Consider the following 12,721-nt stretch of genomic DNA (forward strand, 5'->3'; position numbering starts at 1 on the left):
CCTCTCTCACACACACTGGCTGCTGTCATTTTCACTACGTCTGTCCCCCCTCTCCTGCTGCGTGCGTGGGTGTGTGTTTTGGTAAGTGTATGCATCCATGTGCACTGTACCTGTCTGTTGATGTCGGCGCCAGCTTGCAGCAGCCACAGCAGGCATTCTGGGTGGCCCCCAAACGCAGCAATGTGAGTGGGTGTCTGAGCAAACCTTGTGGTCACCGCATTGACCCCACAGCCCACCTGAACCAGACCCATCACACACTCCAACTGAGAGGAGACAGAAGGGGAAAAAAATATTTATTTATTACCAATACAGTGTCAAAGCCCCCTGCTATGTCTGTCCTGCCTTGAGGAAATCCACAGGCCTTCAAGCTAAACAGTATAGTGGAGCAATACAAAAGAAAAAGGCCTACAGTATCAGTATTTTCTGTAATCAAATACTAGGCTGGGGCGGTATCCAGATTGTCATACCTTCTTACTGACCTTGTGCTCTGGATAAGAGCGTCTGCTAAATGACTAAAATGTAAAATGTAAATGCCATTCCTGGATATTTGGTAATACCGGCACTGAACACGAGGGGCGCTATTTTCAAGCACCAATGAGCCTTTGTAATCCGAAGGTTAGCAATGCTAACAACTATATGTCAAATCCCATAGAGAATGCTAACTAAATGATAACAAGGCATTGCTATTTTCAGAACAGACATCCCAGCTCATAAAGTCATTCAAGTAACTAAAAAATGCTACTCACAGTTTGCTGCATGGACAAAACAAATATTAGACAGCAACGCTCTTGATCCAGGAGGCCATTCTCTGCAGTTACCGGCAAGCAAAGCTTGATTTTGGAAGAAGCTAACCACTTATCTAGATAGCTAACTAGCTATTAATTTAGAACACCAAATGCACAACTGCAGAGCATTTAGCACATTTTAGACCATTAACAGTTATAAGATATCTTAGCTGGCAAACATTTAGTTGTGAATTCCATACTGTAACTAGAGCACCTGGCTCGTGCTGCACAACAGTGAGTCACAAGGCTCCGGTCTCTTATTGTTGTGTGCTTGTAAACAAACACCACGTGAATGGGTACTACCGGTAAGCTTCATTATGAAAAATTATGTGACAGATGAAATGCAGAAGGCAATCTTCTTTATCTCCTAACATATTGCACAAGTTGACTGCAGGTATTTACTTTAAAAGTAGCTACAATATTCAAATGTATAAAAAAATTACATCTAAGAAATAGTTAACGGTATTGAAAAACCATCCGCTATTTCCAAATACGCCGGTATATGGCCCAAGCCTAAATCACACCCAGTTAAAACGCCACCAGGGCAATATAATAATGCATCAATCCAAATAACTATATTACATTTACATTTGTGTAATTTATCTTATCCAGAGCGACTTACAGAAGTGAGTGCATACATTTTCATACTGGTCCCCCGTGGGAATCGAACCCACAACCCTAGCATTGCAAGCGCCATGCTCTACCAACTGAGCCACATGGGACATACCACCTCACTTGGCGTGAAACCAACTCTATAAAGGGTGTAGGTTGGGTAGACCTAAACAATTTAATAAAACACTGAGCAAAGGCCACTAAATAATAAACAAATTCTTTATCCAAACTATTTGACACGTCATAAAATGCTGATTTCTGCAAGAGTGAACAGTGATTTAAGTGGCACTCCAGTCTCCACCTAATTTATCACCTGATTTACTTAAAAAGGCACATCGCAATGGGGGGGGATTTCCTTACCATAAGACAAGGGTGTAACCTGGAAGTTGGCCATGCTCCATATTGTGTGTATATTGTGTTTGTGCATGTTCGTTTTTTATGAGCAACACAAGTGAGACAACTATGCTTCTCACAACCACAAACTGCCTTGTGGTCAGTCATTGAGTCAGGCAGACCATGCCTCCGCTATTTGTAAAACCCTGCTGTGTCATCTAAACATCCATCAGGATACAGTAACTCAGGGTGACTAATACTAACTCAGCAGCACAGAAGAGAGTCAATGGCCGACTCGATTTTAGTATATGCCTGAGGCTGAGTTAGCATACTGTCACTAACCAGACACAGACAGGGAAATAGAGGGGGGAGAATGTGCTGTTCTCAGTGTGTGCTTAAAATAGGTTGTTCCAATTGATACGGTGTAGCTCTTGTACTTTTAGCTATCGTACTTTCACTTCTCTCTGAAATCGATCAACATCCAGTCAGTGATGAGGCCGATTTAAAACCATGGATTGAAATTGTTCCTCCTAGTCAAACAATCAGCTAGGCTGGACTCGAGCTCACCCCGTCCTTCAGTTGACTTGTTTACAATGTTTATGTATACACTTGCACATGGGAAGGAGTCCGGTGTGCTTATAAACTGCCTTTTGGCGCGTTACAGGTTATTGGTTTTCCAACGCAACCAATAAACAATCGAGCCCGCCACACTGTAACCAGCTTATGATGGAGGCCAATCCAATCAGTCAGGCCATGACACATTCCGTTTCTGCTGAGCTGGAAGTGACAAATTATAGCACAAAAGTATGTTTATTTTCAACAGTCCCAATGTAAAATGTTACACAATTTGACACATTCTGCCTTCTCCCAACAGTTTTCACGTTTAGAAACGTCAATAAGCTTGCAATATGGCTTTTCAAAGCATATGGCCCTTATTTTTCATCAGTGAGAAAGAATCCTTCAAATAAAACGACACACTTACTGTAGCAGTTTTGCACAGATCAAAGAAACTACACTTCGAGTTGCTAGATAGGTAATTAGTACAGGTCTTGTCTTCCATCTGTTTTCGGTAAACGAGCGCTGTAACATGGATATATGGCCGTGTGGGAACACTAACCCTATCAAGATATATATCAATTTAACCTTTTATTATTATTTCTGGCTGATATGAATGATAAGGTCCTTATGCTTTCAAAACCGTACTGCAAGCGATGCATGTTAATGTTCAGACCGAGCCGCGTCAGGGAGTGACCTTAACAAAACTCCCCCCTACGGAAGACGGCTTCGTCCAATGATTTATGTGTAATGTAATGGAACTGAGAGTTATGATCAAGGGCTAGCTAGCTAACGTTAGCTAGCTACCTAAATATTTCTCATTCAGTCTGTCTTTTGAAATGGCAGCTGGAAACCTCGGCCAAAGATGGTTAGCAACTCTATGCCTCGGCCTTTTCATTTCTTAGTAAAAAAATATATAAATATCCGATTACCTTTCCGAAATGAGCAGCCCAATGTATGGGTGTCCAGCCGTAGAAAGAGTCCTCCACGGCTAAGTCCGCAGGGTTTGAGGTGCACTGAAGAAGCGAGCACAACGCACCGATATCTCCATCCCTGCACGCCCGGTGGAGTGGGAAGCGAACGTTCAGAATCTCCTCACTTGAGAATCCCGTATCAATGCCCACCGACATTATCAAACGAATATAAAACACGATTTTAGCGAGAGAACAGTAAATGCAGTCGCCTGCTTCCAAATGTCGCCTGCTTCCAAATGTAGTTATTGTGGTAATGTTTCTTTGAGTGCCTTTTCGTGAAAGCACCGTCACCCTGCTTGCTTGCAACAATGACCACACCGAGACAGCGATGAGACTCGAGCTTCTTGTCCAACGCACTCAGGAATAAACTTGAGAGGCGACTTGCAAATTCAGGAATGGAGTTTTGTACGCATGACCCGGCACAAAATTCACATCTGATTCTCTGATACGTGTAACAGAAATAATGACTATCTCTGCCTGTAGCCTAGGCTATTATACCTGCAAAAACTTCAACAAACCCCGCCTGATCTACTCACAATTGGATGCATGGCTCTTTGCAATTAGATTGCACAAAAATATCGGCCTAAATAACTTTTTATTGCAACAATGACACATAAGATTGGGTAACATACTGTAGTCTACATTCACAAAATACAGCCAGCTCAGATAGTCTACTTACTCAGTATGACATTTTTGAAAAACAATGGGTTGTAGTAGCCTATATTCAGCTAAGGTAGGTCAAAACAACCACATATAACAGTCAGGCTATTTTGAATGTGATTTCAGTATGTGCATGGCTTATGCATAAATACGTGTAACACTTAATGCTAAGCAAAACTTTTCTCTGCACCCCATGACAAAAATTGTAGAATTGCAGGAAATTTGCTTTAAAATGCCCCCAAAAAAGTATCCATCCCATGGCAAAATGTATTGAATTGCAGAAAATAAGCTTTAAACCTTTTTAAATGTTCTCTCCACCAACAAGAGGAATGTGAACAGTTTGTCACAAACAGTGCTTGTGCCCATAGAAATAGACGTGGCGCGCACGCGCAGAGGGGGCGGGGCGCGGGATGTTCCCCAATGTTGGAAGGGGGGGGGCTGAGTGAAAACGTTTGGGAACCCCTGGCCTAGTTTACTACCAAAGATACTGGTGACTAAATATACCCTCTTCTATCTGTGCTACTACTCAGTATTGTTGTGGATGAAGTAATGAGCTACTGTCTCTCCTCCATATCTGGGGTCGTATGCCACCCTGTGGTCGATGGTCTAATTGCAACATGTTTTCCTGAGCGCAGAACACAAGCACGAGAAAACAATGCTTGGAATTCTACTAAATATCAGAAATAGTTGGTGTCATTCGTTTGGCTGTGTGCATGAACATGATTTCAGCATGTTGGTACATCGCCTACTTTTGTGATATCAGACAGACTTTTTAGATATTAAAAAGTCAACGTATAGGTCATTTCTATCGTGTTGCATGATTGGAAAATTCTCGGAAATTGCTATAATTTACATTTACATTTGTCATTTAGCAGACGCTCTTAACCAGAGCGACTTCCAGTAGTGAGTGCATACATAAACGTCATGCATACAAGGCCAATATCTAGTAAAACAAAATTAATCGCTTTTCCACTGCTCTGTCCGCAACTGCATTCATAAACGCCATGAAACCCTGGTCGATTTGATGCGTTATTATCAGGAGCCAAAGTGTTTACCGTCAGCTGAAAACATTTGCACTGGAATGAGGTCCCCTCCACCGTCGTGCACATCTTATACTAAAATGGCAAGGAAGATACCCTGATCAAGAAGTCGGTTCACATTTACCTCATTTAGCAGACGCTCTTATCCAGAGCGACTTACGAATTGGTGCATTCACCTTATAGCCAGTGGGATAACCACTTTACAATGTTTTTTTTGGGGTGGGGGTGGGGGTGGGGGTAGAAGGATTACTTTATCCTATCCCAGGTATTCCTTAAAGAGGTGGGGTTTCAAGTGTCTCCGGAAGGTGGTGAGTGACTCCGCTGTCCTGGCGTCGTGAGGGAGCTTGTTCCACGATTGGGGTGCCAGAGCAGCGAACAGTTTTGACTGGGCTGAGCGGGAACTGTGCTTCCGCAGAGGTAGGGGGGCCAGCAGGCCAGAGGTGGATGAACGCAATGCCCTCGTTTGGGTGTAGGGACTGATCAGAGCCTGAAGGTACGGAGGTGCCGTTCCCCTCACAGCTCCGTAGGCAAGCACCATGGTCTTGTAGCAGATGCGAGCTTCAACTGGAAGCCAGTGGAGTGTGCGGAGGAGCGGGGTGACGTGAGAGAACTTGGGAAGGTTGAACACCAGACGGGCTGCATCATTCTGGATGAGTTGTAGGGGTTTAATGGCACAGGCAGGGAGCCCAGCCAACAGCGAGTTGCAGTAATCCAGACGGGAGATGACAAGTGCCTGGATTAGGACCTGTGCCGCTTCCTGTGTAAGGCAGGGTCGTACTCTCCGAATGTTGTAGAGCATGAACCTACAGGATCGGGTCACCGCCTTGATGTTAGTGGAGAACAACAGGGTGTTGTCCAGGGTCACGCCAAGGCTCTTCGCACTCTGGGAGGAGGACACAACGGAGTTGTCAACCGTGATGGCGAGATCATGGAACGGGCAGTCCTTCCCCGGGAGGAAGAGCAGCTCCGTCTTGTCAAGGTTCAGCTTGAGGTGGTGATCCGTCATCCACACTGATATGTCTGCCAGACATGCAGAGATGCGATTCACCACCTGGTTATCAGAAGGGGGAAAGGAGAAGATTAGTTGTGTGTCGTCTGCATAGCAATGATAGGAGAGGCCATGTGAGGATATGACAGAGCCAAGTGACTTGGTCTTTAGCGAGAATAGGAGAGGGCCTAGAACTGAGCCCTGGGGGACACCAGTGGTGAGAGCACGTGGTGCGGAGACAGCTTCTCGCCACGCCACTTGGTAGGAGCGACCGGTCAGGTAGGACGCAATCCAAGAGTGAGCCGCGCCGGAGATGCCCAGCTCGGAGAGGGTGGAGAGGAGGATCTGATGGTTCACAGTATCAAAGGCAGCAGACAGGTCTAGAGGGACAAGAGCAGAGGAGAGAGAGTTAGCTTTAGCAGTGCGGAGAGCCTCCGTGACACAGAGAAGAGCAGTCTCAGTTGAATGACCAGTCTTGAAACCTGACTGGTTTGGATCAAGAAGGTCATTCTGAGAGAGATAGCAAGAGAGTTGGCTAAAGACGGCACGCTCAAGAGTTTTGGAGAGAAAAGAAAGAAGGGATACTGGTCTGTAGTTGTTGACATCAGAGGGATCGAGTGTTGTTTTTTTTAGAAGGGGTGCAACTCTTGCTCTCTTGAAGACGGAAGGGACATAGCCAGCGGTCAAGGATGAGTTGATGAGCGAGGTGAGGTAAGGGAGAAGGTCACCGGAGATGGTCTGGAGAAGAGAGGAGGGGATAGGGTCAAGCGGGCAGGTTGATGGGCGGCCGGCCGTCACAAGTCGCAAGATTTTATCTGGAGAGAGAGGGGAGAAAGAAGTCAAAGCATAGGGTAGGGCAGTGTGAGCAGGACCAGCAGTGTCATTTGACTTAACAAACGAGGATCGGATGTCGTCAACCTTCTTTTCAAAATGGTTGAAGAAGTCATCCACAGAGAGGGAGGAGGGGGGGAGGGGGAGGAGGATTCAGCAGGGAGGAGAAGGTGGCAAAGAGCTTCCTAGGGTTAGAGGCAGATGCTTGGAATTTAGAGTGGTAGAAAGTGGCTTTAGCAGCAGAAACAGATGAAGAAAATGTAGAGAGGAGGGAGGGAAAAGATGCCAGGTCCGCAGGGAGTCTAGTTTTCCTCCATTTCCGCTCGGCTGCCCGGAGTCCTGTTCTGTGAGCTCGCAATGAGTCATCAAGCCACGGAGCTGGAGGGGAGGACCGAGCCGGCCGGGAGGATAGGGGACATAGAGAGTCAAAGGATGCAGAAAGGGCGAGACTCAGCCACTGCACTCCAGCTGTGCTGACCACTTCGAATTTCCCAAATGTGGAAATCTCCAATGCGTCATTTCTGGTAGTAGGGGACTGCGTTCGAGCTCTCTCCTGATATAATTGTCAACGTAAATTAACCGTTAGTGAACGGGAACATTGGCGATTTTAGCATGTAAATCTTGGTCGGGCAAACTCAAAAAACAAAATGGGATTGCATGCCAGCAAAGCCACTACACAACACAACGCAACACAACACAACACTAAACAATACATTAATTGCACTATAACGGTGACAAACGGTGCCCACAAACTGTTTGGGCCTACATAAAGCTGTCCCAACCGCAGTCCCAACACCTTACCACTGCTACACCTGGCTATCAGCGGAGCCTTGTCTGGCAGTAAAACAGTTAATTCAGCCTCATTTACTGCCTTTTAAAATGATGTACAAACTATGGAATAAGGGGACGACAAGCGGATAAGAGGCAATCCGTAATTTCGATTAAGACATTAATGAGCGAGCTAGGACGGACGTAGTCAATATAACTATTTGTTCAGCACTTTTGAAATGTACAGCGACATAATTCAGAACATGGGCCGTTCTTACAGTGTTCTCCCTGTACACCAAGTCAGAACCCTAGGATAAATAAAGGGGGCATATAAGCAGACAATGAAAGCTCTTACAATATTCGATGATTACATTTCTCTAAAACAGGTTATAGGCTACATGTGCCAAGTCAGAACAGTAGGCGAAATTAAGAGGATAAAATATACCAAATTATAAGGGTGAGGCACATGGGCTACTAACAGCTTACTACACAACATACACTTAGTATTACTTTCTTAGCTACAGTATACATATCTCCCTGGCATATTACATCATTTATGCTGCAGCATACAATACATTTTTGGACTCACCTTATTTGTGCTGTGCTCACTTAAACAGGAAGATGGTGCGGCAGTCCTTCATGGGTAAATTTTGTCATCAAACTTTGTCATCAAAGTCTGGCATTCTCTGGATTTATGGTGCTTTCAAGACAACTGGGAACTCTGAAAAAATAAGGTCGAATCATGATGACGGCAGTGATCATCAGTTCGTAGCTCTAGAAAGAGGTCCGAGTTCCCAATTTACAATTCCGAGTTGGATGACCGTTCAAAACGTATTTTCCCAATCAGAGCTAGTTTTTTCCCAAGTTCCCAGTTGTCTTGAACTAACTGAAGTCAGATTTCCCACTTCCGAGTTAACAGTTGTTTTGAGGGCGGCAGAAATCATGCTGGATTGACAGCATGTCCAATGTTGAATGTTTATCATTTTAAGCTTGGAAAAGAGACACTTAAACCCAGAATTGGGACCACACACCCACTCCACTGAATAGCAGGCTAGTGATTGCTTTGCAATGCTTGCAGTTAGCCACTGATTCCTTCCAAACCACTCATTGTTGAATTTGCAATTTCCAACTTGTTGTGTAATGTTTATGTTTATGTGGTCCTCTGTAGCTCAGCTGGTAGAGCACGGCACTTGTAATGCCAAGGTAGTGTGTTCGATCAACGGGACCACCCATACAGAAAAAATGTATGCACGCATGACTGTAAGTCGCTTCTGCTGAATTGCATATTATATTATTATTTGAATTACATCACAAAAAAAATCAAACAGTACATCATACAACACATTATTACACCACTACATATCTGCAATACAAAATGTATAAACCACAATACAACAATATTACAACATTACAATGTACGTGTGTAGAATGTATGCGTTAGCGTGTGTGTGCCAACAATGCCTTTAGAAAATATTCACACCCCTTTTTCCAAATTTTGTTGTGTTACAGCTTGAATTTAGAATGGATTAAATTTAGTATTTTTAGACACAATACCCCATAATGTCAAAGTGGAATTATGTTTTTAGAATTTGTTATAAATTAATAAAAAATGAAAAGCTGGAATGTCTTGAGTCAATAAGTATTCAGCCCCTTTGTTTTGGCAAGCCAAAATAAGTTCTAGGATGGTCTTGTTTAACAAGTCACATAATAAGTTGCATGGAGGTCTGTGTGCAATAATAGTGTTTAACATGATTTTTTAATTACTACCTCATCTCTGTACCCAACACATACAATTATTTGTACGGTCCCTCAGTCGAGCAGTGAATTTCAAACACAGATTCAACCACAAAGATCGGGGAGGTTTTCCCAATGCCTCGCAAAGAAGGGCACCTATTGGTAGATGGATAAAATGAGAGTTACATACACTGCTCAAAAAAATAAAGGGAACACTAAAATAACACATCCTAGATCTGAATGAATGAAATAATCTTATTAAATACTTTTTTCTTTACATAGTTGAATGTGCTGACAACAAAATCACACAAAAATGATCAATGGAAATCAAATGTATCAACCCATGGAGGTCTGGATTTGGAGTCACCCTCAAAATTAAAGTGGAAAACCACACTACAGGCTGATCCAACTTTGATGTAATGTCCTTAAAACAAGTCAAAATGAGGCTCAGTAGTGTGTGTGGCCTCCACGTGCTCTGGCAGTGCTCCTCCTGCTCCTCCTTGCACAAAGGCGGAGGTAGTGGTCCTGCTGCTGGGTTGTTGCCCTCCTACTGCCTCCTCCACGTCTCCTGATGTACTGGCCTGTCTCCTGGTAGCGCCTCCATGCTCTGGACACCACGCTGACAGACACAGCAAACCTTCTTGCCACAGCTTGCATTGATGTGCCATCCTGGATGAGCTGCACTACCTGAGCCACTTGTGTGGGTTGTAGACTCCGTCTCATGCTACCACTAGAGTGAAAGCACCGCCAGCATTCAAAAGTGACCAAAACATCAGCCAGGAAGCATAGGAACTGAGAAGTGGTCTGTGGTCACCACCTGCAAAACCAGTCCTTTATTGGGGGTGTCTTGCTAATTGCCTATAATTTCCACCTGTTGTCTATTCCATTTGCACAACAGCATGTGAAATTTATTGTCAATCAGTGTTGCTTCCTAAGTGGACAGTTTGATTTCACAGAAGTGTGATTGACTTGGAGTTACATTGTGTTGTTTAAGTGTTCCCTTTATTTTTTTGAGCAGTGTATTTTAATGGTTGTGATAGGAGAAAAATTAAGACGGATCAACAACATTGTAGTTACTCCACAATACTAACCTAATTGACAGAGGGAAAAGAAGGAAGTGTATACAGAATAAACATATTCCAAAACATGCATCCAGTTTGCAACAAGGCACTAAAGTAATACTGCAAGAAATGTATCAAAGCAATTAACTTTTTGTCCTGAATACAAAGTGTTATGTCTGGGGCAAATCCAATACAACACATTACTGAGTACCACTCTTCACATTTTCAAGCATAGTGGTGGCTGCATCATGTAACGCCAAGGTAGTGGGTTCGATCCCCGGGACCACCCATACACACAAAAAAATGTATGCACGCATGACTGTAAGTCGCTTTGGATAAAAGCGTCTGCTAAATGGCATATTATTATATATTATTATTATGTTATGGGTATGCTTGCAATCATTAAGGACTGGGGAATTTTTCATGATAAAATAAATAAATGCACAGGCACAAGCACAGGCAAAATCCTAGAGGAAAACCTGGTTCAGTCTGCTTTCCACCAGACACCACTGGGAGATAAATGCACCTTTCAGCAGGACAATAGCCCAAAACACAAGACCAAATCTACACTGGAGTTGCTTACCAAGAACACAGCGAATGTTCCTGAATGGCAGAGTTACCGTTTTTACCTAAATCTACATGACAATATATGGCAAGACCTGAAAATGCTTGTCTAGCAATGATCAACAACAAATTTGACAGAGCTTGAAGAATTCTGTAAAGAATAATGGGCAAATGTTGCACAATCAAGGTGTGGAAAGCTCTTAGAGACTTACCCAGAAAGACACACAGCTGTAATCGCTGCCCAAGGTGCTTCTACAAAGTATCGCCTCAGAGGTGTGAATACTTATGCAAATTAGATATTTATTGTATTTCAGTTTCAATACATTTTGCAAAGATTTCTAAAAACATGTTTCCACTTTGTCATTATGGGGTATTGTGTGTAGATGGATGAGAAAATACAAATATTTAATCCATTTTTAATTCAGGCTGTAACACAACAAAATGTGGAATAGGTCAAGGGGTATGAATACTTTCTGAAGGCACTGTATTTACATGTACACAAAATACATGATCAACATGTATTTTGTGCACAATGCAAAACTCAAGTGGGGAGTTACATGCAGCTATCTAGGCAGCATATCAAACACAAATAAGACAAAGACACGCAGTCTAATTAGAGATGTAATGTTATTTTTTAATCATCATTGCAAACATTGGCTAAGCAGGAGGCAGACAGGCAGTCAAACGAGTAGTGTTCTTTTTTAGCAACTCTGGCTAGTGGCTACAATATGGCAGCAACTACAAAGACCAGCCTACATCATCACACTAAACGCAGATTGTTTTTGCTCCAATGCAATGTGTAGGGACTGCGTCCTGCTTGTCCAACTGCAATATCCGTTACAACAGACAGAAGAACGAGAAGGTTACTGGAATACATAATGGCCTTGAATGTTCGTTCAAATCGGTGCGAGGTTTTTATTCAGTTGTTCAGAAATATGAGGCAGAGACAGGCTACATCATCATTGTTCAGGAGAGGGTGAGCGTGAGTGACGAAAGAAACGTGAAGGGAGGTGGTGTAAGCAACAGAAGCTACGTAGAAAAAATGTGTGCGTAAAATAACACATGCGCAGAACGGATCTGTAGCTTTGAGGAAGAGATTTCCAGAAGGGCGGGGCGGAGGTAAACGCAGTCACAGCCATTTTTTTTTGGTATCAGGGCTACGCTCCATAGTCACAGGGTAGCATAAATTGGAGGGTGTTTTGTTGGTATGTTTTCTAATGTTTGATTATGTGTAAAATTTAATAAACCTTTTTCACTTCAATTCAAAGAGTGCCGACCTTCTCTTTTTCGACTACTGATGATTTTAGGTCAATAGGCTACACCAACGAAAAATAATACTTTAATGATTCCTTACACAAGTGGTGTGTACCTGCAACTAATACCTACCCTGTTTCAGTCAGAGGTTGCGGTCTAGTCCCCCCACACGCCCGTCCGCAGGGAACGCCTACCTTGTGATGTGCGTGTGTGCAATAACTCAATTCGCCTTTGCACTCCTTCTAAACAACGCGATTTTTAAAAACTTTGCCAAAGGGTAAAAAATCCATCTCTATCCATCTTCTACCAAATCAAATCAAACTTTATTTGTCACATGCGCCGAATACAACAAGTTTAGACCTTACCGTGAAATGTTTACTTGCAAGCCCTTAACCAACAATGCAGTTCAAGAAAGAGTTAAGAAAATATTTACCAAATAAACTACAGTCAAAAATAATAAAAGTAACACAATAAAATAACAATAACGCTTTCTTGGCTCATCGCAATTGTAGGGGTGCCCATGGGGCTGGGGATCAGAAATGTCTGCTGCGAGAGAGGCAGG

The 12,721-nt window shown here is 43.3% G+C and overlaps 1 protein-coding gene and 1 pseudogene across 1 annotated transcript in view; one reads left to right on the forward strand and one right to left on the reverse strand.

The window, feature by feature from the left end:
- LOC121571622 (ankyrin repeat domain-containing protein 10) overlaps window positions 1-3,739 on the reverse strand; it is a 32,068-nt gene extending 28,329 nt beyond the window's left edge. Inside the window, exons 1-2 of the mRNA XM_041883193.2 lie at window positions 3,218-3,739; window positions 111-263 (exon numbers count right to left, since the gene is read on the reverse strand). Of these exons, the coding sequence (XP_041739127.1) occupies window positions 111-263; window positions 3,218-3,415 (351 nt within the window). The 5' untranslated portion in view covers window positions 3,416-3,739. The remainder of the gene's footprint in view (window positions 1-110; window positions 264-3,217) is intronic.
- A 3,471-nt stretch (window positions 3,740-7,210) lies between these two features.
- On the forward strand, window positions 7,211-7,334 carry LOC121573108 (annotated as a pseudogene).
- Window positions 7,335-12,721: the final 5,387 nt, after the last annotated feature.

The sequence above is a fragment of the Coregonus clupeaformis genome, chromosome 40 (genome assembly GCF_020615455.1).
Source record: "Coregonus clupeaformis isolate EN_2021a chromosome 40, ASM2061545v1, whole genome shotgun sequence".
Lineage (NCBI taxonomy): Eukaryota > Metazoa > Chordata > Actinopteri > Salmoniformes > Salmonidae > Coregonus > Coregonus clupeaformis.